This window comes from Pituophis catenifer, unplaced genomic scaffold, assembly GCF_029215685.1.
Source record: "Pituophis catenifer annectens isolate HBS135680 unplaced genomic scaffold, rPitCat1.0.hap2 SCAF_3, whole genome shotgun sequence".
Lineage (NCBI taxonomy): Eukaryota > Metazoa > Chordata > Lepidosauria > Squamata > Colubridae > Pituophis > Pituophis catenifer.
The window spans coordinates 72,907,683-72,932,970 of record NW_027256883.1 but is presented as its reverse complement, the minus strand read 5'-3'; the positions used below and the strand labels follow the sequence as shown (position 1 = coordinate 72,932,970).

At 39.6% G+C, this 25,288-nt stretch overlaps 2 protein-coding genes across 2 annotated transcripts in view; one reads left to right on the top strand and one right to left on the bottom strand.

The window, feature by feature from the left end:
* The first annotated feature begins 3,081 nt into the window (after positions 1-3,081).
* PSMG4 (proteasome assembly chaperone 4) lies at positions 3,082-8,681 on the top strand. Its single transcript, XM_070942538.1, has 3 exons — positions 3,082-3,318; positions 7,628-7,703; positions 8,331-8,681. The coding sequence occupies exons 1-3, from the start codon at positions 3,097-3,099 to the stop codon at positions 8,450-8,452; spliced, it is 420 nt and encodes a 139-aa protein (XP_070798639.1). The 5' UTR covers positions 3,082-3,096; the 3' UTR covers positions 8,453-8,681.
* Positions 8,682-15,279: 6,598 nt separating this feature from the next.
* The window catches only part of SLC22A23 (solute carrier family 22 member 23), a 91,377-nt gene continuing 81,368 nt past the window's right edge, over positions 15,280-25,288 (bottom strand). The window contains exons 8-10 of the mRNA XM_070942537.1: positions 22,990-23,022; positions 21,809-21,932; positions 15,280-16,364 (exon numbers count right to left, since the gene is read on the bottom strand). Of these exons, the coding sequence (XP_070798638.1) occupies positions 16,007-16,364; positions 21,809-21,932; positions 22,990-23,022 (515 nt within the window). The 3' untranslated portion in view covers positions 15,280-16,006. The remainder of the gene's footprint in view (positions 16,365-21,808; positions 21,933-22,989; positions 23,023-25,288) is intronic.

Here is a 25,288-nt window from a genome sequence, read left to right as displayed (position 1 = left end):
ATAAGCAGATAGAGATCTGCTAGTAGATCTCTAGTGTCTGTTCTTGATTCTCCATCACCTGACAGATGTAATTGCACTAGGATTATTCTGTCACTGAATTCTCCCAGCACTCAATGTCTTCTCCAATAAAACCTGCGTTCATATTATATTTAAACTTTATTAATAAATATTTAAATATTTAAACTTCCCTTTTATTATGTGTGCCTCTAGTGAGCGGTCTGGTTTTACTTCATTTAGTACTGAATAATATCTTCTTCCTCATGATATATTTAATAATCTCCAGGATCATAATTCAAATTTTCTTCCTTAAGCTTTTCTGATGTTCTAGCTTTCACAGCCCATATTACAAATACAAAAACAGTGGCCTCGACAATATAAATCTTTATAGTCATTGTGATGTTTCTGCACTTTTTTTGTAGAAATGTCTGCCTTTCTTCCAAGTGCAAATGTTTTTTTGTTTCAAGACAGTTGTTAAGTGAGTTTTGCCCCATTTTATGACCATTCTTGCCACTGTTGTTAAGTGAGTGACTGCAGTTCTAAGTAAGTAACACAGTTAAGTGAATTTGGTTTCCCCATTGACTTTGCTTGACAGAAGGTTGCAAAAGGTGATCACATGACCCTAGGTCGGACACTGCAACCTACATAAATAAGAGTCAGTTACCAAGTGTTTGAATTTTCATCATGTGACAATGGAGATTCTGCAATGGTTGTAAGTGTGAAAAATAATCATAAGTCACTTTTTTCAGTGTCATGTAACTTCAAATGGTCAGTAAATGAACTGTTGTAAGTTGAGGACTACCTGTATATCATTCTAATTTTGGCTTTCTGGTCATGATACTAATTCTTTAAAAAATGACTGGAATATTTATATTTTTAAAGTACCTACAATCTACTATGGTCTACAAAATCAAAAGCCTTAATATAAATCCATAAAGCAAATTAGGCATCTTTTTGGAACTCCCTTTTCTTTTCTAGGCACCATATGTTAACAATATGATCTCAGGTCCCTCTGTCTGTTTTGAATCCAGCTTGTACACCCGGCAGTTTTCATTCCATGCATTATTGAAATCTGGATTGCAAAAACATTAGTTTACCAGCAGATGAGATACGTGTGGTACTATGAACATAGTACCTACGAGACCGCCTTCTGCCACCAAGAGCCTCCCACCGGCCAGTGTGCTCCCACACAGAGGAGCTCCTCAGGGTGCCCTCGGTCAAACAATGTCAACTGGCGGCCCCCAGGGGGAGAGCTTTCTCTGTGGGAGCACCTGCCCTCTGGAACGAGCTCCCCCCGAAGATACGGAGGATTCCGGATTTACGTACTTTCCGCCGGGCCCTCAAGACTTTTTTATTTCAACAAGCTGGGCTGGCCTAACTTCTCCAATTGCTTAATTTTAATTTTAATTTTAAAACGGGTATTTTAATTGTTGGGCCAAAATTGTTTAATATGTTTCTTAAACTTTTGTATTCTTTGTTTACCTTTGGCTGTTCACCACCCTGCGTCCTTCGGGAGAAGGGCGGTATATAAATTTAAATAAATAAATAAATAAATAAATAAATAAATAAATAAATAAATAAATAAATAAATAAATAAATTAGCACTACCATCCCTTGGCCACTGCTCTGCTTTCTATACCTGCTTACAAACCACAAGTAGTACTTTACCTGTATCACCCTTTTGTAGGATTATAAAAGTACAGCTGGTAAAATTATTCCATACCTGCAGCTTTGTTATTAGTAATATTTTATAGGACCCTTTTGATTATCTTTGTAAAGTGTTTGGCCGTAGTTCAGTGACCAAATCTTGTATGTATCAGTGACTGGGAGATTATTTATGCATAGTTATTCCATATATTTGCACCATGTTTTTTTTCTCCAGTAAATCTTTGCCTTGTCTTTTCTCATGCTCATCTTTGCCTAAATATATTTCTAGATATTTTTCTAATTTTCATCTCTCTTATTATTCATTTGCTTGTTCTTTGCATTATTTATAGAACTCGTTCTTTCTTTTTGTTTTTCCCTGAAAAGATTTACTGAGGCAAAATTCTGTCTGTTTCTATTGCCTTTTGCATTCTGCCTTTTATTAGATATTTTCAATATATCAACAGAGTTATTTTGCTCTATTTATTTTCTGTTCTACGTTTTGGTACTAGTATTTTATTTGCTTTATCTTCAATAATTACCACAAATGTCAATCCCAAATTCTTCAGGCATTCTTTTTAATAAACTTAATCCATTGAAGCTAATCCTTTTCTCCATTGCACAATAATATAGAATATTACTGAAATTATATTTTATGGGGCTGATGATTCTATTGATTTGTTTTAATTATAATTTAGCAAGGAGTTTGCAATCTGAACTGTAGTGACCACAAGGGATTGGTTTTTGCTGACTGGAGCATCTTTATTTTTGCTTGTCTGAGTATATAGTCAATATGATTTTGTCCAACAACAAGCAACAAGATACTCAAAAGGCTGGACAATGTTTGATTTTAAGACGTTGCCTGCAAGGCAATGTCTTTTCTGAAGAGAAAAAGGAGGGCATGTCTTCTTTTTGTCAGACATCTGGAAACCTTGACTGAAATTAAAATCATTCCATCAGCTAAATTCTTATCCTTTTCTTGATCTCCGTTTCTTCTATGATCTGCTCGCTTGTCATTTTAAGGATCCCAATTTTCCAGAGCATTGGGTTAAAAGAAGTTAATCATAGATTCCTTGTGCAGGAAGAATGGACAGGAGTGCAATTTAAACGCCAACACTCTTTTGAAGTAACTGCTGTTTCTTTCAGCTAAATTTGCACAACAAGGTGGTTAACCAAACTGTGGTTATGGCCAGCGATGCGTGAATTGAATCCAATCTAACCATTCCTTTACGGTTCAGCGTGTATTAAAATAGAAAGAAAGAAAGAAAGAAAGAAAGAAAGAAAGAAAGAAAGAAAGAAAGAAAGAAAGAAGGCGGTCATGGAAGCCGAGACGCCGCTTGGAAGAAAGACTAAAAAGTAAGCGAGGGCCACGCCCGCTTCTGGCCCACTGACAACGCGATCGGGGATCGCTTGCTTTGGCCTACCGTTGCTAGCGGCGGCTGCTTAGTGGCGGCGATGGAGGAAGCGCAGGAGCCGGGAAGAGGAGACACCGCCGAGCGGGTCTCGGCTCCCGCCCCGCCGGCCGAGGAAGGGGGAATCTCGCTGCACAATTTCTGCGGGCGTTTAGCGGAGCAGCTGGTGCATTTCCACGCCATGCGCCTGCAGGACTCGCTCTTCCTTTGGGTCGGAGACGCCCCGGAGCTCAGCAACTTGGCCGTGGCCATGTGCACCCCCCGCGTGAGTTCCGGACCTTTTGCCCATCTGAGGTTGCAGCTTTGGGGGGTAAAGGAAGTAGGAGACGATGCACATCGTACTGCAAAAGTGGGGTAGCTGCCGGTTGGCTCCCGACCCACCTAGCAACCATTTTCTCCGCAGATGCAAGCCGTGGTCTGCCTTGTCTTGTCTTGTCTTTTTTTTTTTTTAACAGAGCTATGAGGAGGCGAACTCGTGCTGCAGCTCAGCTTTGTGGGTGCAGGTAGTCCTTAACTTACGACCACAATTGACCCCCCCCCCGCGCCCCACCAATTATGTTCCTAAGTGAGAAAATTAGTTAAGTGAGTTTTGCCCCGTTTGATGACTTTTTCTTGCCATGTTGGTTAAGTGAATCACTGCAGTGGTTCAATGACAACACAGTTGTTAAAAGTGAATCTGGCTTCCTCATTGATTTCGCTTGTCAGGAGGTCGCAAACTGGGAAATCACGTGACCCGGGGACTCTGCAACCGTCATAAATACAAGTCAAGCATTTGAATGTAAATCATGTGACCCTGGGGATGCTACAAGGGTCATAAGTGTGAAAAACGGCCATAAGTCACTTTTTTTCAATGCTGTTGTAATTTCAAACAGTCACTAAACAAGCGTTGTAAGTTGTGGACAACCTGTATATCCCCAGAGGTTGATCCCATGATTTCACAAGGCTTAGTCACAAGAAAGTAGATAGGAGAGGACATTGCAGCCTTAAACTATTCTTATAAGAAAAACACACCACTCCTCTTAATCTTTAAAGCACCCAAGTGGGTTCTGAGGAGAGACACATCATTCCTACTCCTTGGAATCATTTGTGTATAGGTGAGCAGAGACAACCTGCTTCCAAATTCTTGTTAAGAGAAGGACTTGTGCTGTGTCTGGTGCTCGACTCCAGGGAGTCGATACACCTTAGCACAGTGATGGCTAACCTTTTTCTCGTCGTGTGTCGAAAGCGTATGCATGCGTGCGCGACAGCGCGCATGTGCTGGCACCCATAATGCAATGCAGGGGGCCCTGCGCATGCACACATGGCCTCCTCCATGCTCCCCCCGTGCATGCGCACGTGACCCCTGCCGCCCCCTGTTTTTGGCCTAGCAGGCCTCCCTGCAGCCTCCTGGGTCCAAAAACGGGCCATGGGGAGTGCTGCAACTCCCGCCCCACACATGTATGCGCCACCCCTATGCATGTACGTGCCACCCCCCTGCGCATGCATGCACATCTCTTGGATGCGCCCCTCCCCCTGCACATCCCAAAAATCAGCTGGCCGGTGGGAGATGCGCACACCCATGTGTGGTGGAGCTGAGCTGTGAGACGGCTTGCGTGCCTGCAGAGAGGGCTCTGCGTGCCAGCAGGCCATAGGTTCGCCATCACGCCATCTTCTTGCCTCTTGCACTGATTTTTGTTTTCTCTAATGCAGCTCCTGGTTTATCTGAATGGAACACAGTCAGATTCTTCAGGAAGTCTGTTTCCCAAGTTTCCGGCAGCAAAATAAATGATGGGGGTTTCTATTTTTCCTTTCAGGATGGGACTCTGGGATTGATCCCTGAGATAGTTTTCTTTGACAGCCTCAGCAATCATCATTAAGCTGTGGGTTTGTGCGTCACTCAGAGCTACACTGCATTATGGTTCTGTCCCATTTGGGGATGCAAGATACCTTTTTCTCATCTTGGTGGAGTCATAACTTGATAGATTGGCATGCTTATTGATTAAGATCAGTGAATCTGTTGCTATCCTAATTTTCAGGCTATGTTCATTTTATATCAGGAAACAGTTGAGTTAGGTATTCTAATCTATCAAAGAGAAGGGCTGGGGGCACACGATAACACTCTTCCATGATTTGAGGGGCTGTCTCAGAGAAGAGGGGATTCTCCAAAGCACCGGAGGGCAGGACAAGAAGCCTTGGTAGTACAGTGGTCTAAGGCACCCTGTTATTAAGCTGGTTATTAAGACCAGCTGCCTGCAATTACTGCAGGTTTGAATCTCGCCAAGACTCAAGGTTGACTCAGCCTTCCATCCTTTCTAAGGTAGGTAAATTGAGGACCCAGTTTGTGGGGGCAATAAGCTGACTTTGTATAAATATACAAAAGAATGAAGGCTGAGCGCATTGTAAGCCGCCCTGAGTCTCTGGAGAAGGGCGGCATATATATATAAAAAAAAGTAATGGGTGGAAGCTTATTAAAGACAGATCCAATGTAGAAGAAAGAATTTTTCTGACAGTGAGAACAGTCAATAGAATAGCTTGACTCCTGAGGTTATGGGTGCTCCATTATTGGAGGTTTTCAAGAAACCTCAAGACTGGACAACCATTTGGCTGGGATGGCATAAGGCTCCTGCCTTGAGCAGGGGGGTGGACTAGAAGACCTCATGGTCCCTTCCAGTCATATGATTCTAATGTATCTTAGGTTCTGAAACCTAGAGGCCATAGGGTTGAGCTGTTATTGGTGTCAAAAAAGGCTGTACAACATTTGATGTACCAATTAATTACCTACAATTGGTGCTTATGATTTCACAGTACTTGTACAGCTTTTTTTTTGTTGTTGCCCAGAAGAAACTCCATTTGGCTACTGTTTTGTAGTTTTTTTATAGGAGCTTCTAAAGATCGTTGGCATATATATGTAGGATGGAAGCAAATTATGTCTAGGAATAAAAGTATTAATGGATAAATGTGTAAGGAATGCCTGTTGTTACAATGGCATAGGCATCTGCTCCTCATTATGATAGTGCTAAAATGATGAATCATGTGCCACGATGGCCTTTTGTACTTGCATTGTGACACTGTAGGCACATACGTAAGGTTTACATCCCTCATTCCCATGGCACACATTTATAGATGGCAAAAGTGTATTGGTAAAGGATATAAATGAATGTGCACATTTGAATGTAGATGATACCTTGTAATTGACAGAATCTGAACTATTGCAGAGAATATTAACTAGATTGTGTGATGCAGTGAGGAACATGTGATTAATGTATCAAAACCCAAGATGGTTGCATTTGACAGGGAAAATGGAATAAAGAATTTCAGAAATAGTGAAAAACCAGGGCAGGTAGATGAATTTGTGCATCATGATATTGTAATATGTTTAATAAACAAAAAACGTATTTTCATACATCTTTGGAGCGAGATTTTTAGAAAAGAAATATTAAGTAAAAGGATCAAGCAAAATTTGTATCTTCAGTGGCATTAACATTGGGGAAAATTCCTTAATTACAGCAATAAATATACCAATATACCAACAATCTCTACTCACAGTCACTCATGCCCTAGTCACTTCCCGTCTTGACTATTGAAACATGCTGTACACTTGAAGGGCTGCCCTTGAAAAGCATCCGGAAGTTGGTGCAAATGCAGCGTCCCACATGGTTTTGTGCAGACCCCAGTGCTCACATATATGAGCACTTTTCTGCAGGAGCTGCTTTGGCTGCCAATTTGCTTCCAGGTGCAATTCAAGGTGTCACCTTTAAAGCCCTTCATGGCTTGGGACCAGGTTCCAAGAGCCGAGGTGGCACAGTGATTAGAGTGCAGTACTGCTACTGCTTCAGCTGACTGCTAGTTCAGCAGATCAGTGGATCAAATCTCACTGGCTCAAGGTTGACTCAACCTTCCACCCTTCCGAGGTGGGTAAAATGAGGATCCAGATTTTGGGGGCAATATGCTATTTAGTATACTGTCTTTGGTCTAAGCCACCCAGAGTCCTCGGAGAGTGGGCGGCGTAGAAATATGAATAATAATAATAATAATAATAATAATAATAATAATAATAATAATAATAAAAATATCCGAGGGACCGTCTCTTGTCGGTTATATCTACCCGACCCATTAGAGGGGGGAGGCAGGGAATGTTGTGGGTCCCATCCCCTAGGGAGATACACCTGGTTTGACCAAGAAGAAGGGCCTTCTCCGTGGTGACCCCCTCTCTCTGAACAACATCCCCACAGAGATTAGAATGGCCCCCACTCTAGCACTCTTCCGGAAGGCACTGAAGACCTGATTCTGTCAGCTGGCCTGGGGAACCCAGAGTGGGATGGAGCCCATTAAATGGCTCATGTGAGGTGCTGTCGCCGGGGCGGTGGGTGGGAGGTAATTTTAGTATATTAATTTATTATATGACTTTTGTTAGTTTTATTGTTTTTATATGGGGTTTTATATTCTGTAAGCCGCCTTGAGTTACCATGTGCGAATAGGCGGCAATATAAATTCCCTAAATAAATAAATAAATAATTTTATTTTTTTTTCTGAGCAGAGGATCTATGTATGTATGAGTGCATAGAATTGCTCCTAAAACCTTTTCTTTGTTCCAGGACTCCATTCCAGCAACTACCTTACTTTTTGGCAATGCTTCTGACAATACCTCAAATTCTTTAGCTCAAAGACTAGGTACGTATGTGCATGGATTTTTAAAAATTAACACAGGGAAATGGAAGAAAAAAATCTATGACCACATAGGTTTGGCTTGATTGACAGCCTTTGTATGTGCTGGGCACCATGATGCAAAAGTTAAAAAAACCCTAATGGCTCAAATTATATGGCATCATCATAAACCTTGTGAGCTTTAAGCAATCTTTGAGCACGTTTATTGTTTTAAATTGGGATGAGGAACTATGGCCCTTTCATGACTTCGTGGAATTCAACTCCCAGAATTCCTAAATTCCCATGCTGGCTCAGGAATTTTGGGAGTTACAGTCCACAAGTCATAAAGAGGCCACAGTTCTCCATCTCTGCTTTAAAATAATAATAATAAACATGCTCAAAGTTATTCCCAGATATTCCCTGGGGATATTGAAAGCAATTCAATTCCTGTTTAAAGTAAGCTTTTTATCCTGAAGAACTCCCAAAGCTTTATGTGGAGAATTTATCCCAAATGTAAAGGAAATGTAAAGCAACTCACACCCATTTTTTGTCAGCAACTGTAAGCTTGGAACTGTGGAAAACACATGACAATATTTGATTTCTGCTATGCCTTCTTTCAAAGGTTGATAGACTTGTGCTTTGTTTATGTTTTAGCCAGCAAGACGAAAAAACAGATTTTTGTCAGCTATAACATTCAAAATACTGACAGTGGCTTTATACTACTTGTGGAAAATCGTATCAAGGAGGAAATGGCAACTTTCCCAGACAAATTTTAGTTTGGGATAGTCACATTTTTTTGTTCATATTTGTTTTTTTCAAAGAAGATTTTTTTTTAAAAAAATGTCACTGAGATATTTGGGATGGCAAAATGCATTCAGTTTAATTGAGCTTCTTTTTGAACTAATGAATGAATCTACATATATAATGAAAAGGAAAGAAGTATTCAGCTCTTCAGATATTCTGGTTGGGAGAACATAGAACTGGAATAAATGCTGCAATATTTGACAGATGTTGCCACCTACTGTTTCTGCTTGATATGACATAGATCTGTTTTGAATTTTCCATTCTTATGCAATCTAGTTCTGTGGCATCCAATCAATGATAAAGCAAAACTGTTCAGTGGAATGTATCAGATTTGAAATGGATTCATTGCAGAATATATGCCCATAGTGAACAAAATACTGTATTTTTCAGACTACAAGACACTTTCCCCCCCAAAAAAGTGGGTGGAAATGTCTGTGCGTCTTATAGAGCGAATGTTGCCAAAACCCTGCCCACCCACCAGCCCCCAGCCTTCGGCCTCTGCCTCCCAGCAATTTGCCTCCTTGCAGCAAACAGCTGGTCAGCTTCAGCATAGCCTGATTTAGCACAAGCAGCTGATTGGCGGTTGGATCTACCTCCTGGAATACCACCAATCAGCTATTCCAGGCTGCAGGGATCCCTCCCTATGGCGCCGTCCATCGCTGCTGCCACCTATCGCTGCTGCCACCTATCACTACCTCCTGCGCCCCATTTTTGGGCCTCCGCGCACCCCATTTTTGGACTCCACGCGTCCTGTTTTCGGCTCGTTCCAGGCGGCAGGGATAGGCTGCCTGGAATGGGCCACAAATGGGACATGTGGAGGCTGAAAATGGGACGTGCGGAGGCTGAAAATGGGATGTGCGGAGGCGGTGATAGGTGGCAGCGGCACCAATGGCACCAATGGGCAGTGGCGATCCCTGCAGCCTGGAACAGCTGATACAGTATACGGTAAAACTTACTCAATAAGTGTGGTCTTACCAGCTTCCCTAGCAATTTTTGATGGAATGATGTGCAATGGGATTGACTACTTTCCCATTGTATGAGCACAAGTGGTGAGCAGGCTTACATTTTTTTTCAAGAAATAGGGAAGCATGTAGAAGAACATCTGTGAGATGAAGCAGAAAAGGAGTCACAGGCTCTTTCTCAGAAAAATGAATTTCAATGTATAAAGTAAAATAGCTAGATGTAGATTGTATTACAAAGAAAACCACTTGTATTGTCAAATTTAAAAAAATAACCAATATGTAATATTTACTGTATGTGCTTTGTGATTCATCCATTAAATCAATAACAAGACAAGCTACATTTCAGATAAATTTAGTGAAATAAAGTTAGAATGTTTTGCTGATCCAGGTCCATGGATTCCCTAAAATCTATCCACAGACCACCAATGGGCCTCTGGGACCCTAAGTTAAGAATCCCTGGTTTACAGTGGAAATTTCAGTGAAAGGCTTGTAAGGAAATTATGCTCCTTATGTCGTATTGGCTAACGTTCACTGCAACTGAGAGCAAGTTTAACTCTTATTTTTACATAAATGCTGCATAATTCCTAGAGGCTATTTACGGTTTGGGGACAGGATTTAATCTTGGAGGACAAGTTTGTGTTGTTGTTTTTTGCTTGCCAAATCTCTAAAACCTATACTTAAGAAATTCAAATCTACCCTGTTAGATAATGGCAAAAGTCTATTTAATCCAGTATTCTTTGCCTCAAGCTGCCAATCAGTTGCTCTAAATAAGAACTTTTTTTTTGGTGGCTTTTAGGAGTTTTCTCTGGAAGTTTAATAGCTGTATTAAAGCTATTGAAGGCTTCAATGGCCATTTTCCTTCTTATTTACATAATCCTCCAGCTCCTGATTTTAACAGGGCATTCTTAGCAAGGCAAGGAGTGGCATGGTGGCCTAAAGATGAAGATGCTCACCTTGCACTTGGAAGGTTGAGAGTTTAATCTTAGGTAGTGGCAGATATTTCTCTCCTAGAGCATAAAGACAAAATACCTGCTGTGAACGCCACATGGGTGTCAGGAGGGGCATCCGGCCAGTAAATGCTCAGCTTCAATCAGTCACCATGGTTCTACCCCGAATAGAAAAAAGTGAGGTATTCTTGGAAAGGTAAGGGGTGGGGAGGTCTTCATGGAAAGAACTTTGGGCAAAGCAGCATCTGTAATAGTGCAAAATGGGGTAATCCCAATAGAACAGATGAACACTGAGTCCAGCAATAATGGAGCAACGTCTTTTATTCCTGTACATTTACATACAAAGTTGTTCAATAGGTACAACGGGTGTAACATCATGCAGACATTTAGCTTTTAAGACTGTTCTCCAGTAGTTGATTGTTAAGCTTGTGCTATGAAGAAGCACCAACTACTCATGATAAAAAAAAGTACAGTAACAACGATTAGTCAAGAAAACATCATCAGAAATTGAGGGAAAGGGCGGGGATGTCATCCACTACAGACATAGCACATTACTCTGTTCCAAAAAGTTTTCACACAGTACATTGAAAAAAATGAGGTTTTGTTAACTTTATTTTTTTAAAAATCAAGTGTGAAACATACTCAACACTTGTTGTCTTTCTGTCCCAGCTATAGATGCAACTTGATATGACATTCAGAGTTCATTTTAATGGCACTTCTGAATTTGGTGACTTTTTTTTTCTTCTTTAGTTTGGCTTTAGGATCTTGCGACATAAATAGTTGGTAATTTAAACAACAACACGAAAACAAAATCGAGCCAACAATTCAGAATACTCTTAAGAATTCATTCTTACAATGACCCATGACAAGGTTCTCTGCACCATTTTCAAAATGCTTTGATACCAAATGGCACAGAAAGTCTTGGAATGTTCAATTTTGATCTGAACTTTCTTGCTATTAAAAAGGTTTCTAATAAATTAGTTTCAAATATACCTCCCCAAAAAATGGCTGAACTCAAATTACCGAAAGCAGAAGTAGAAAAATTGGAAGTGGACAGAACAGATACTGATGGTCTCCCTTTTTTGGATAAATATAAGGATTTATTTTTTTCTCTTCCAGGGCAAGGCAGCCTGCTAGGGCTTCATAGCTGGAAGGTCTGATGTATGGTTCTTAAGATCTCTCTCCTTTGGTTTTCTATGAAATTGCCAAACAAGATATGCCATTTTTTTTTTAAATTTGGCAAGAACCAAGGATTTGATCTGTGTTCTGCAGCAGTCAGTTTTCAGGCATTCTTGTGCTAAAGCTGGTCTTGAAATCTGTGCAACTAGAGAGCATCGCTCTCCTTTTTGTACACCCCATTGCAACAGCTTGTAGGTGATGCAGCAGAAGCTTTATCTGACAAGAGCACATTCTGTGGTTCTGCAGATGGTTAAGCTTCAAGGCTGCTGCAGGGAAAGGCCGTAGTGGCACTGGTGTGTTGTTGCTTGGTCTCCATAGGACAAAATGGCATCAGGTACACAAATCAGTCTCAAATGTTCATTTTTAATGGAGCGTTCAAGCCATCCTCACATTATACAATGAGTATGGTAGTGGCAGTCGAACCACACTGATGCTGCAGTATATTTGCAGACACAAGTTTCCTACCACTTCTGCTGAACCCATTGAAAGGAACGGCTAGATGACACACTCCCATTCCCATTTTCAATGGGTGACAGTGTTCTTGTTGATCAACCTTTTCCTATTAGAGAACAATATTTTAAACTCTTTTTTAAAATTTAGATTTAATACATGTATTGCCATTCTGTCCCACTTGAACATTCAAACTGGCTTACAATTCAAAACAACGGGGGGGGGGGGGGGCAGACACCACCCAGTTAAAGACAGTGTTGTGCTAAAAAGGTGTGAATGGATCCTTGTGGTACATGGCTCCTACTTGCTGGCCTCCATTCAATTTTGAAGAGCAGAAATACCATAAAACGTGCTTTTCAGACTTAACAAGAAGAATGAAGCTGTACACCACATACCTGCAACGTTTCACACGCTGGAAAAACTAAAACATCAATAATGCCTAATAAATAAATATAGCCAAGTCCTGTGAGGTTGCCTGACAGTTTGTCAAAGTTACAGACTTCTGGTGGTGTGCGTGCAATCAGCTCTATATTAGGGACCTCTGCCAACATCTATGGACGATGCTAAAGCTGTAAAAAACAATAGACCTGTCCAAATGCTTGATAATCTGCAATAAGTAGTTGATTTTCCAGAAACAACCTGGGGGCCAAGTATGTAGTAGTCCAGTCTTAAGAAGAATACTTGAATGGGATGGGATGGAAAAATATTGCCAATGGTTTGCTGTGAGCAAGCCTCCAGCAACATGCAGCTTATTATTGGAGGAGATAGCAGCAGAGACCCACCACACCACAACTGTAACAAACTTCTGTGAGTCCTTGAAAATGGATCAAAGTTCAGGTAGGTCAAGCTCTATGAGTAGCCTTCAGAATCTAGGGTTACACTTGAGCACATTCAGTAGAATCCTGTGGTCCAGTGGATAATTTTATGCCCACTTACTTCATCAAAAAATAATTTAAATTTAGGCGTGCAACATAATTTATTAGAAACATGTTCTACAAAACCGTCTTCAACAAAAATGCTGTGAGGACTCAACTGACAGTCTTCAGGGAGGCAAATTGCAAGGGACGTTGGGCACGAATAACAATACATTAATTCCAAATACCAGATTCAGATCAAAATAATAAAAATGCACATCTTGAAAACAAATATTTTTTTTTTAAATCACCAAGTGCTCCTCTCTTCTTACAATATACAATCTCCAACCGTTTGCTCTCTTTCTCTGCTTGTTTGTAAAGTTAAGGAGTGTCACATCAGAAAGTGGTGAGGATTGTAGGTGACAGAATGAACACAACGGGGACCTTGAACCGTGGTAAAATGCAAGAATTTCCCTATATTAGTGCATGGTTGTAGTAAAGACTATTATATGTACAGGAGTGGGGAATTAAAAAAAGCTACTCCACAGCATACAGACTGCAAAAGTGCTCTGTGTTTACTTGGAGCCTGGATGTCAATAATAAATCTCCCTCCCCCCAAAAAACACAAGGCCCCACTCCACTGAAAAATAAATTTATACTAGAAACTCACTGTTCCTGATATATCACTTAATAACAAGCATCATATAAAAGGCAAAAGGCGTCACACAAATTTGGCACATGAATACTGCACAATTCAAAGAGCCTTATTTTTTGAACGTGATGTCAGAGATTAATGGAGGAGGGGTGGTCATGTTAAAACCAGACAGTTTACTAGAGTGTGAAAAAAAAAAAAGGGCTGGAAAAACAAGTTCTACTGAGGTGAACATAGCAGTAGCAACTGAGCGGGGAAACCCACAGTCCTGAAGTTGAACAAACCAGTTGCTTTATGTTTCCCTCCTCATCTGAGTTTGCAAAGGATTTCCCCATGCTTTTCATTCTGTGTATGAGAGTTAGCAGCTTTATGACATTATTTCTCTTTTCAAGTATTTCAAAAGTCTCATCTCTTCTGCGGAACCATTTTGCCCATCAACATTGGAAGCTGTGTGATACTTGCTACTGGATGCAGGTCTATATCTACATCAGGGATGGAGAATGATGGTCCCTTTATGACTTGTGGACTTCAACGCCCAGAATTCCTGAGCCAGCAAGGCTGGCTCAGGAATTCTGGAAGTTGAAGTCCACAAATCATAAAGGGACCATCTTTCCCCACCACTGATCTATACAAAACAAGTCTGACAGAAGAAGTAAGAAGATACACAGAGAAGTCAACAGACGATATACAGAAAGAAACAAAGAAGGGGCATAACAAGGAAGGGTGCACAAAAATGGGTTCCTAACACTTTACTCACAAATGCAAAATATACATCAAACAAAATGACCACCAAGTGACGAGCTCTACACATCACCACATTGGCTGCTGCGTTGATTTAAGTGGCAGTCCTATTGGGCAATCAAGTCTCATGATGGCAATGTTAGTAAAATAAAAAAGGGAAGTAGGAATAGTTTAACTAGCCACAAGGTCAGATCTTCTTGCCTGAAGCTGACTTTGGGTGACTCTTGCGTAAGAAGCACTGCTGAAACAGCCAAGGCTTGAGCAAGAGCAGAGATTTAAATTGCCAGCAGATATTATTGATGAATCTGTGGAGAAGAGGAAGGAAGAGATGTTCTGTTTCATTAGCTTCCTGCTCTTAAACACAGCTGATGGAGAAGCAGCTGAGTTTCAAGAGCAGTTACCTTCAGGTTTACTTAGGACCAGGGAGTTAAGAATCTATTTTAGCCCCAGTGATCATATGGGTCTTGGCTTTTATTTATTGTAGGGTAAAAAAATGAAGAATCCTACAAGAGCACTTTGGATTTTGTGTTGGTGCACTTATGGCGGCTGTTTTGTAAGGTTTCAATAATAAAAAGGGTAGCTGGCTGACAATATATGTAACCTAGAAAAATGATTACTTTGGATGTCACATGGAGGGTGCTCCAAAATCTTCTTAAAGGGGCCTTTTCAATCAGTTGCTTCCCATTTTTGCCTGTATTTTCCCCCCTAAACTTGATCTTTAAGTCATTGCACTCATCCATCAGAATCAAACATTCCTTAGAACAAGGATGATGTTGGGGCTGCCTAGAATTCCAGCCCATGGCTTCTGGGGCAACCAGATTTTGCCATCATTTCTCCCCTTCTCAGCTTTGAGGTAATTTTCTAAAAAGCATTACCTCTTTCTTTTGAAGTTAAAAAATAATTCTTGATAGTGTTTATTTTCGAGTAGGGCTTTTTGAAATGGCTTCTTGTTTTTAATTAGCAGACACTTGAAAGAATCATCAATAAAAATCTTTCCCACTTAAAAACCCTATCCATTTAACTTCTTGAAAAAGAAATTACCTCCTTGTGCAGTGCTTTTTATTTTTACTGTAAACAGCAATTTACATGTGGATTCCTCAACTTCTAAATTAAGAGCTGTTAAAAATACCCTAGGGCTTCTGATCCAAACTTTTCTTTCTGCTACTTAAAACACAGTTGGAATTTAGTTTTATGTGCACACTTTCACAGTAGGTAGGACTAGGAGGTTGGAAGGAGGAAATATTAAATTATCTGGAGAGATCAAGGAAAAAAAAAGATGACTCAAAATGTCAGTAGCCAACAAATTCATTGTTGCAGTAAGAGATGCCTCATACCCCTAGTAAAAACACAAAAATAAACAATAAAATGAAACCAAAATCATACCACCTCATGATTTCTTTCTTGGAATGGCTGCTTTTCTTGAGAGTAACATGGCTTCATATTTATGGTCAACAAGAGAAGAAGAACAGAATAAAGTGCTTTCATGGGGAAAATCAACAAAATAAATAGAACTATTTCATGGCAGGAAAAAAAAAATGGACAGTGATCTCCAGCCAGTTTTTCTGAAGATGCATTTCCCCCCATTACTGTGCCTCAAAGCAATTTGTATCCCCATCACAGATTTCTAGAAGTGGCTTTAGCAGCAGAGTCTAATTTCCCTGTATATCCATCCCTTCTTCTCAATGGTTTTTAAATCTTGGACGAGAAGCAAACCCACAGCTAAATGCTCCTCCTCCTACTACTACATTGCTTTCATCCCGTTGGCAGTGACGGTCTCGGTCACCCCATCATTCACGGTTGCCGAATCATGGAGGCCAGAGTAATCTTTAAGTTCAGAGTTCGTCAGCAGCAGGGGCTGCTCCCCCTTCTTATGTGGTATGAGAGGCTGCCGGGTATAATGTTCACCATCTGGAATGTTCTCTGGCAGGTTCTGGTTTTTGCTCTCTGGTAAGAGGAGAATGCAGATGATGCAGATGAGGGTGCAACAAGCAAAAATCACATGGTGGAGGAAGTAGCCTTTCTGGTTGTGAAGTTCCATGATGGGTGCTGTCAGCATCCCAAAGCCTGCACTAGCCAGGACGAGGCCAAGGCCGCCACCCCTGTGGAAGCAAGCATAGTTCTTCAGTAGAGGCCAACTGTCCATGCAATATGGGAATAACATCAGAACAGCTGCACTTGAGCATCTGCTTTCATGGTACACAGCCCCTCCTCCTTATCTCTCAATTCGGCTACTTTATCTAATACTTTTGTTTAACATCAAATATATAAAAATGTTTTTTAACATTAAAAAACCCATCACAATTTGCAACCATTGAAGGATCACAATAAAAGTATAAGAGGAACACATATGGAAAAGAACCCTTTAATTACTTAACTGAATTATAATAATGATGGCAACTAGTCGTCCCAAACAATTTTTCCAGCATCTGCCCGGAATATAAAAGTCCACCCAATTATATCCTTTTTTTTTTTTAATTTGATTTATATGCCGCCCTTCTCCGGAGACTCAGGGCGGCTTACAATGCGTTAAGCAATAGCCTTCATTCTTTTGTATATTTTATACAAAGTCAGCTTATTGCCCCCACAAACTGGGTCCTCATTTCACCTACCTTAGAAAGGATGGAAGGCTGAGTCAACCTTGAGCCTTGGAGAGATTCGAACCAGCAGAAATTGCAGGCAGCTGTGTTAATAACAGGGTGCACTAAACCCCTGTACTATCAAGGCTCTTATCCTTGACCCCAATAGAAGCCAAGATAGTCCTCTTACTATTCACTTTTTAAAATATTTGGTTACACAATACATGAGAGAACTAAAGATGGACCATAGCCAAGACTGAGGACTTATGTTCACTTGTTGGTCTCCTTCTGCCAAGGTTGGCATGGGTCATAAAAGCAAAAGGAGTATCTGATTGGCTAACAAGTGACAATAAGTGACAACAATTGACAATAGCAACAGTCATGGAATCTGAACGTTTCCTTCAAGAAATATTTTCAGAAATCAAATCAATTTTTACTCAAGAAAGTCTTATTGTGCCAAGCCTGTTGCTTAGATGTTTAATACTCTCTATTCCTGTGATTTATTGTATATGTATACTTTGCACATCTTTGAGTAAAATACACATAAAACCGAATGGTTGCATATAGGTGAAAATTATTTCATAACTCAGTTTTAGCAATAATCAGCAGAAATGAGGAAATATCACAATGAAGTGTTCCGCTGTCTGCTTTAAATTTGCATTTATCATCAAGTACAATCCAAAAATAGGTAAAATATGTTATTAAAATTAATAGAATAACTTAAAATGCCCTCCCTCTTTCTGTGTATTTGTATGTGGACATGCATTAACTATTCTTCTATTTCACTGATCAATCTTTGTTTTCTATCCTACCAAAAACAGAAACTTGGAACTTATGTAATTCTTCGTGTTATCACTAGAGAGCAAGCTTTCCTCAAATTTATATTATAAGCAATATAAAAGCAAGGAGCCAGATTACTGAAAAAGATATATTGATGACAGGCTTCTTAATCGGCATGCCTGCTCACTTTTCATTGTCACATTTTATATCCACTATAAATTTGAAAGTCTTTCAGGAACTATCATTTTTTTAAAAAATGTTTCTTTTAGCTAATGAATTAAGTACACATGAATGTGTAGATCAATGACAATACTGGCTTAGATCCAAATATAACAAATGCAGTGACAGAGGCTTTAATCACAAGCAAACTCTCACTGATTTTTAAAAAAAATATTTTCTAAGTCTGACTCTCTGGATTTAACACATTATTCAGAATAAACCATCCTTTGATCAAACAGTGGAAGACAGAACAATTTCTATCCACATTTTCCATACTATCCATGAATTCAGATACTTTTGTTGCATCCACATTTACTTATCTTTTATCTACCGTCAGCCTCCAAAGGTTTTTTTTTTTTTGGTAAGGAAGGTACCAAATAAATGTATCTGCCGTTTTCTTCATATTTTTAAAAATCTTTCTATAACAGCCCTCTTGAGATCAAGTGATCACTGTTTCATCTCCTAAAATTCAGTCTGTGGAATTTATTATCCATTGACTTCTAGTAGTGCTTAAAATCAGGAATCTGTACTAATATATTGGCTCTGTCAGGATTCTAAGATAGGCTTTTTTGATGAAAAATGTTTTTATTTATATATTCACACTTTAGGGAGTTTCTAAAAGCTGCTCCTATACTTTCATGGAATATACACATATACTTCAGTGGAACATGGAATACGAATGAGAAATCACTCCCAAATAATTTCAGGGATTACTCTCTCACACATTCTGAATGCTGTCTCTCTCAATCTCTGAAATTATTGGGGGTGATTCTCTTTCAGCTTCCTTGTCCTCTTTACAGAAGCAATCAAGAAAAGGGCAAAATAAATCCAGGTTTTTCTATCTGGAATGAAGAGAGAAAATGTGGTATAGTAATAAAGGTGCTGGACTAGAAACAGGGAGAGTCAAGTTCTGGTCCTCCCGTAGGACAGAAGCCAGCTGGATGACTTTGGGCAATCATCCTCTCCATCCGAATTAGCAAGCTAGATGAAAAGCACAGTCTTTGTCACAGCACACACTGATAAGCTTCACTGAAACAACAGTGAAGCTAAGAAGAACAGACTCTTAGCTGAGACAATTTCAATTTTGTTCCTTTTGCCCACATTCCGATCTGGGTAAAGAGATTGAGAAATGTTTCAAAGGGGAACAGCTTCTTAGCACCTGTACCCTCACTGAACCTTTTTCTTCCCTCATAAGTCTCATCCTATTAAAAAGAATTCTGCTTTCAGTAACCAAAATAATTATTCCACACCAAAAAATACTACAGGAGATTTAGAGTGTTCACTTTGCTAAATGCTTGAACGCACATCTATTATCAATCCCTTGTAATGTGGAATTAGGATTCTTCAGAGATGTTTAACTACTTAGCAGCTAGAAGCTAAAAAAAAAAGGCAACCAGAATTAAGGGAACGGTATCTATCTCGGGGTGGGGAACTATGGCCCTTTTATGACTTCTGGACTTCAACTCCCAGAATTCCTGAGCCAACCATTTGGCTCAGGAATTCTGGGAATTGAAGTCCACAAATCGTAAAGGGGCCATAGTTCCTCACCTCTGATCTATCTGAATGAATGAGACTATATCAAAGGATCTCCACTTCTCTTTACATTTCAGTTTGAAGTTGTCACAGCAGACCTTTTCTTGTAACAACTCAGGTTTTAATAAATGTCGTTAATTGCCCCTCTAGTCAATACCTTTGATTTTTGAAAGTTTAAAAATGTTTTTATGAGCTTATCTTCATCAAATTTGGAGCCAGTAAAATTATACAGCTGAGGGAAATGAACAGGAAAAATCAAGACCCAGAAACACAATTTTAACGACACAGGTTTCTTGTAAAGGATAGGGTATTGAGAAGATTTTATATTACTTCAACTTGAGTTATGCCGTTCTTGAAAATCAACTGGGTTTATATCCCAAATAAACCTAAAAATATTTTCCTAATAACTTTAGCAAGAAAGTAATTTAATATTTTATGCCCTTCAATGTTTTCCTTTTATCAGCAGAGCTAAGGGGAGCTTAATCCTCTCTCCTCCAATATTAATTTGATTTACTACAAAGTTATATAATAACAGTATGCAAAAAATTGTATATCCATCCTCTCACTAATATTTACAATGCTCCGTAACTACAGTGTTTATGATAGCAATACAGATGCAAAGTCTAATATAATTGCTAATATCTCATTTGCTGCAGGCAAAATAACAGCAATAATACATGCGTTAAAGGTATTGGAACAGCTTACATTCTGTGACAATACCTTTAGCACACTCATATTTGCCTATCCCAGGCCCTTGGAAAAGACTTGATAGATGGATAAAAATGCCAAATCCACTCTGAACATTTGGCTGACTGCGTGACAATAATAACAGTATCGGTATTAGCAGGAACACTGGTACTACTTGGAACAATGCATGCATTATCATTTCTTTATGCAATTTATTATCCTAAATTTTTAGGAAAGATCTGATAGTCAAAAGTACTAAATCCAGTCAGAGATATCTGGAGGGATAAATAGATTGAGTGGGATGATTGGTCCTGGAATGGGACAACTTGGCCAATTTGTCAAGGCCAACTCACCACAGATAACTTGCCATGGCCAACTTGCCATGGGACAATTCACTGCAGGACAATTCAACAATTCAATTTAATTATTTAAAATAATTTAAAAATTCTTTTAATTTTTCTCATTCACATTTAATTTTGCCCCTCCTTTGGCACCCTTTCTTTAATGCTTCTATTCCACTATTTCTTCAATATTAGTGTAACACTTGTCCTGCAGCAAGTTGTCCTGCAGCGAGTTGGCCATGGCAAGTTGGCCGTGGCGAACTGTCATAGACCTGACTGGTCCAATGTCACCCTTAAGACTTACATGCATACGGGATGACAAGGTTCTGGGTCTCTCTCCAAGCCTAGCTAGTCCCTCAACCACTACACCACATTGGCTCTCCTTCAGTGAAGCTTCTTCGGCAGATTACACCCACTAGATAATGCAAGATCTCACTAAAGCTGATGGTAATCACAAAGCACCCAGCAGCTGCCACCAAAACTGGACAGAGCATTCAACTACTAGCAATGAAATTATGAAATCCACCTTTATTTTATACAAAAATCCTAAGCCATCACATAGCCCTCCAAAAAACTATGCCTCATGCCCTTCCCCTTGCAACAACTCAATGACTCTTCAAAACATATGATGGTGAGAGGGAGTTTTTTTATTTTAAAATGTACTGATAAGAGAATATTAGGATAATGTATGCAACAATTTGATCTCATCATTATGAATTGATTAAAAGTGTACATATTGCTTCTTACGTACAGACTCCTGTAATGGTTGACCACAAAACCAGGTAAAAAGAACAATAATGAGCTAACTGTTTGGTTTGGCAATATTCTGAAGAACACTATGGCATGGCGAAGATCTTTTAAAAAGTATACGGTTGTGATAATCCCTTCAAAACCAGCATTTTGATTGGACTTGAAGACAAGGCTTAAGGAGAGACAGATTAAAATTTCCATTAAACTAAAAAGCTCCCTGACTATTTTATAATTTTTATACTGTTAATTCATTGATAACTGAAATCTTTGGTATTCCCCAAGCTCAAATCATTTTATGAGGCTCAAAGAGACACTGGGCTATGTACACTGACTGGAATATAGATTAAACAGAAATAAAACAGAAATGCAGAGGACAACTGGAGAATAACCACAATCATTTCCAATTATAGCAAACAGTAGCCAGCTTTACTTTCATTAGCTTTAAGGATCAAAGTTACTGTATGGACTAATCACAGGTGGTATACAAAACAACAAAACAATGTCCTTACTAGTTTTTGGAAGTTTACATATCAATCATAAGACTTAGTTGCCCCAAAATGTCTAACCCTAAAACTAGTTGATCAGAGGACCAGAGTCTATATAAGGATGGAACTTCAAAACGTGTTTTCTTCGTAGAATGAACTCTTATTGAAATACCTTATTACTGTAGGGGTGATCTCTGCACAGAAGAATACACTCAGACTTCCAACTGCGTGCGATGAAAACATCCCCACGATGGAAAACGTAATGGAGAATTTGTCCTTTACAGTGTCACTCATACCTGTTTAGAAACATGCAAATATGTCATTTGTATTCAGCTCTCAAGGACTGACAGCTCCCTGTTCAAAGTGCCCTCTACCCACTACAACTGTTGGCTCTTGTACATATTTAGGAGAGTGTAATGAAGAGGAAGCGTAAGGCAACATGAGGGCCATTATGCACGTTCGTTTGCCTTTGTGAATTGGTGTTTTTGAATCAATGTTGACTGCTGATGATTGCATGCACTAATTCCTGCAGTTTTCTTGGCAAGGTTTTGGAAGTGGCTTGCCATTGCCTTCTTCCCAGGCTTGAGAAGGTATGACTGGCCCAAGATTACCCAGCTGGCTTTGTGCCTAAGGCGGGATTAGAACTCACAGTGTCCTGGTTTCTACACCAGCACCTTAATCATTACACCAAACTGGCTCTCTTATCTCTCATCTGAAGTATGGAGAGATAAATCTGCCTTTACCATGCATGGTATTGAAAATAAAGTGACCATTCTTATGTAATTATAATTAGTCTAACAAGAGAAAAATCAGGACATAGTTACACATTCAGGTAAAATATGCCTTTGGGCTCAAAAAATAGATATTCCCATGCCATTAAAATCAAGGAGGTGCAAATTTAGGAGGTGGAGCTGCCCAAGGATGTGCTCCAAAAAGGAGACACAGCCAGGAGAAAGTCTAAACTTGATTCAATTAAATTTACATTAGATTAAAATTTATTATGCATTAATATTACAGATATTGTAGTTATTCCCCATATGTTTGATGTTTTCATCCATTTTGTTACCTGAAATTTTGTGGGAGTTTTGTGGGAGTGCCTTGACCAACAAGATTTCTGCCTGTTCACCCCCGATTTAAAAGCATGCTTGTTGGGGAAGTTAAAACACAACAACAATAGAAATTAAATGGAACCAAGGGACAAATCTATGCTGAAATAAGGGGGAGATATGAGTGAAATAGGATTCCCTCAAAGCTGACTAACAGTGCTTAAAATAGTTGAAATGTACCCCGAGAGCAAGAAAGTTTGTTAACATTAAATAAATCCATATACTAAAACTGATCTGGAAACTATACCTGAGTCTGGAAGTTGACTGTATTTTCCTATCACTGGATTCCGAAGGAGAAGATGATTAAAACATAGGAAACAAAAAAAGAAAAAAGAACTTATGAAGAAAAACACACATCCAATAGCAGTTGTTTTGAAAAGTTACAGTGCAGAATTGCTCCTCTAACTACCCCAGCACATTTGTTGTTTAATGATTTGATAAAGTGGAAATATATCCTTTTCCAAGACAGCCTGCCCTGCCATTTAATCTCCAATTCCCAATAAAAAGATAGAATTCTAATGAGATTATAATAATGAACTGCATAATGGTAAAGGATTCCAGGCCTAGAATTAATGCAAAGGCTCAACAAAAGCTTTTATATTGATAATGTAGGGAAAATAGAGAGAGAATACCAGACAGAAACAGATTCAGTATTAAAAAACAAAACTCTGAGATTTTTAGGCAAGTTTTACTGGAAGGGACCGCCCACAAAATCCAGTTATTGTAAATCTTAGGACTCAACCCTTCTTGAATGTCTGCAGGTGGAAACATGATCTCCATTTCTTTTCCTGTTTTCCAAGACATCTTTGGGTTATTTCAATATTATTTTATGCAACACTATGTATGTTATATACAGATATGTAATGTGTACAGATATATTATATTACATATCGCTATGTAATATAACCAGATATAAAGTTTTACAAAGCTGCTTTGCTGTCATTTGCATTTATATGAAGATAACATTTCCTTGGAGTTAAGCTTGACCTGTGTGTTTACATCAGTGTTTCTCAACCTTGGTAGCTTGAAGATGGGTAGACTTCAACTGGGAGTTGAAGTCCACCCATCTTCAAGCTACCAAGGTTGAGAAACACTGGTCTACATGGATAATACCCATGAGTTGAGAAATAGAATGGAAATTATTTGTTATACTGTCTTCTTCTTACAGGCTGAGACTCTCTACTGTTCTTTCTTCTTCCTTCCATGTATGAAATGTCTACAATCCTGCTTAGCTTCCAAATCCGGAAAAATCATCCTTATCCATCTGCTAAGAGCTGTATGTGGTATGTTCAAAGTTTGATGTAGGCATAACTCATGTGGAAATTCTGCTAGAATATGCCTTCCAAAAGCTTGATGCCATATTTCATCGACAGAATCACCTGATCATAACAATCTCAGAGGCGTTACTAAAAGGCACACAAGGCCAACATTAATTTAGGCTTTGAAAAGAGAAAATGGTATTGGACTAAAAGTAGAGGTCAAAGATGAATCCTGGTCACTATGATCTGCTAATGGTAATTTATAGGTGAGGGTTTTGTGGGATCTTGTGATTTCAGCATCGGCTCTTCTCAGCCAAATTCAAATTAACACAAAAGGAGTTGAGATGTTTTCCATTAAAAATAGCATAATCTCTAAATCCCAGGATAGTTCTGGCAGAAATGGAAATGTGTCATCAGCCAATGTTTTCTTTCTCCCCAATCTCTGAATTTATCCAGACTAGACACAGACTATAGAAAATGAATCTTGCAGAGATCCAAGATTTGGCTACTATATATGTGATGCAACCTAAACCCTACAGAAAATGATAACCTTGAATAAAAAATGGTTGGTTATAACTAGCAGCTTGCATGACTTACCACAAACCACAATTACACAGGGCACAACTATCAGTTTATACTTTGCTCTTTCTCTCAGAAGGAAGCATTTGGAGTCTGTCAGCGCACTGCATGAGCCTTCTAGCTAGTGCAGAGGTCAGCAACCTGCGGCTCTGGAGCTGCATGTGGCTCTTTGGGCTCTCTGCTGTGGCTCCCTATCAGGTGATCCCACCAGTGGCTGGCCCCGCCCCTCACTCTCCCCTCCCAGTCACTCCTTGCCTGGCCTGAGAAGGTAAGAGCGATGGCGGGGGATGGGAGAAGCAGTCAGGGCACAGACAGAGAGATACAGAGAGAGAGGGAGGGAGAGGAGAGAGAGATATGTCAAAAGGATTTTGTGGTTCCCGGTGTTTTTTAACAATGGGTTCTCTGCCCTAATGGGTAGGCATGGCTAGGGGGTGTGTCATGTGACTGGTGGAAGTGAGTGACATCAAGTTGGCCACGCCCACCCAGGTTTTGTGGCTCCCAGTGTTTTCTTTTCTGTGGGAAACGGGTCCAAATGGCTCTTTGAGTATTTAAGGTTGCAGATCCCTGAGCTAGTGGGATGTCAGTATATTAGCTTGTAAGGAGATATCCAGAGATCCTAGACTGCATAGAATAGTTTGCCGTACCTGGGATAAAACTGGCATTTGTGATACCCTGACCAAAATATCTAAAGCAACACTGTGATATACA

Excerpts from the sequence above, each read along its gene's own strand:
- PSMG4 (XM_070942538.1), top strand. The coding sequence starts at position 3,097 with ATGGAGGAAGCGCAGGAGCCGGGAAGAGGAGACACCGCCGAGCGGGTC. Across the intron at positions 3,319-7,627 it reads TGGCCATGTGCACCCCCCGC|GACTCCATTCCAGCAACTAC; the intron begins GTGAGTTCCGGA and ends TCTTTGTTCCAG. Across the intron at positions 7,704-8,330 it reads TTCTTTAGCTCAAAGACTAG|CCAGCAAGACGAAAAAACAG; the intron begins GTACGTATGTGC and ends TTTATGTTTTAG.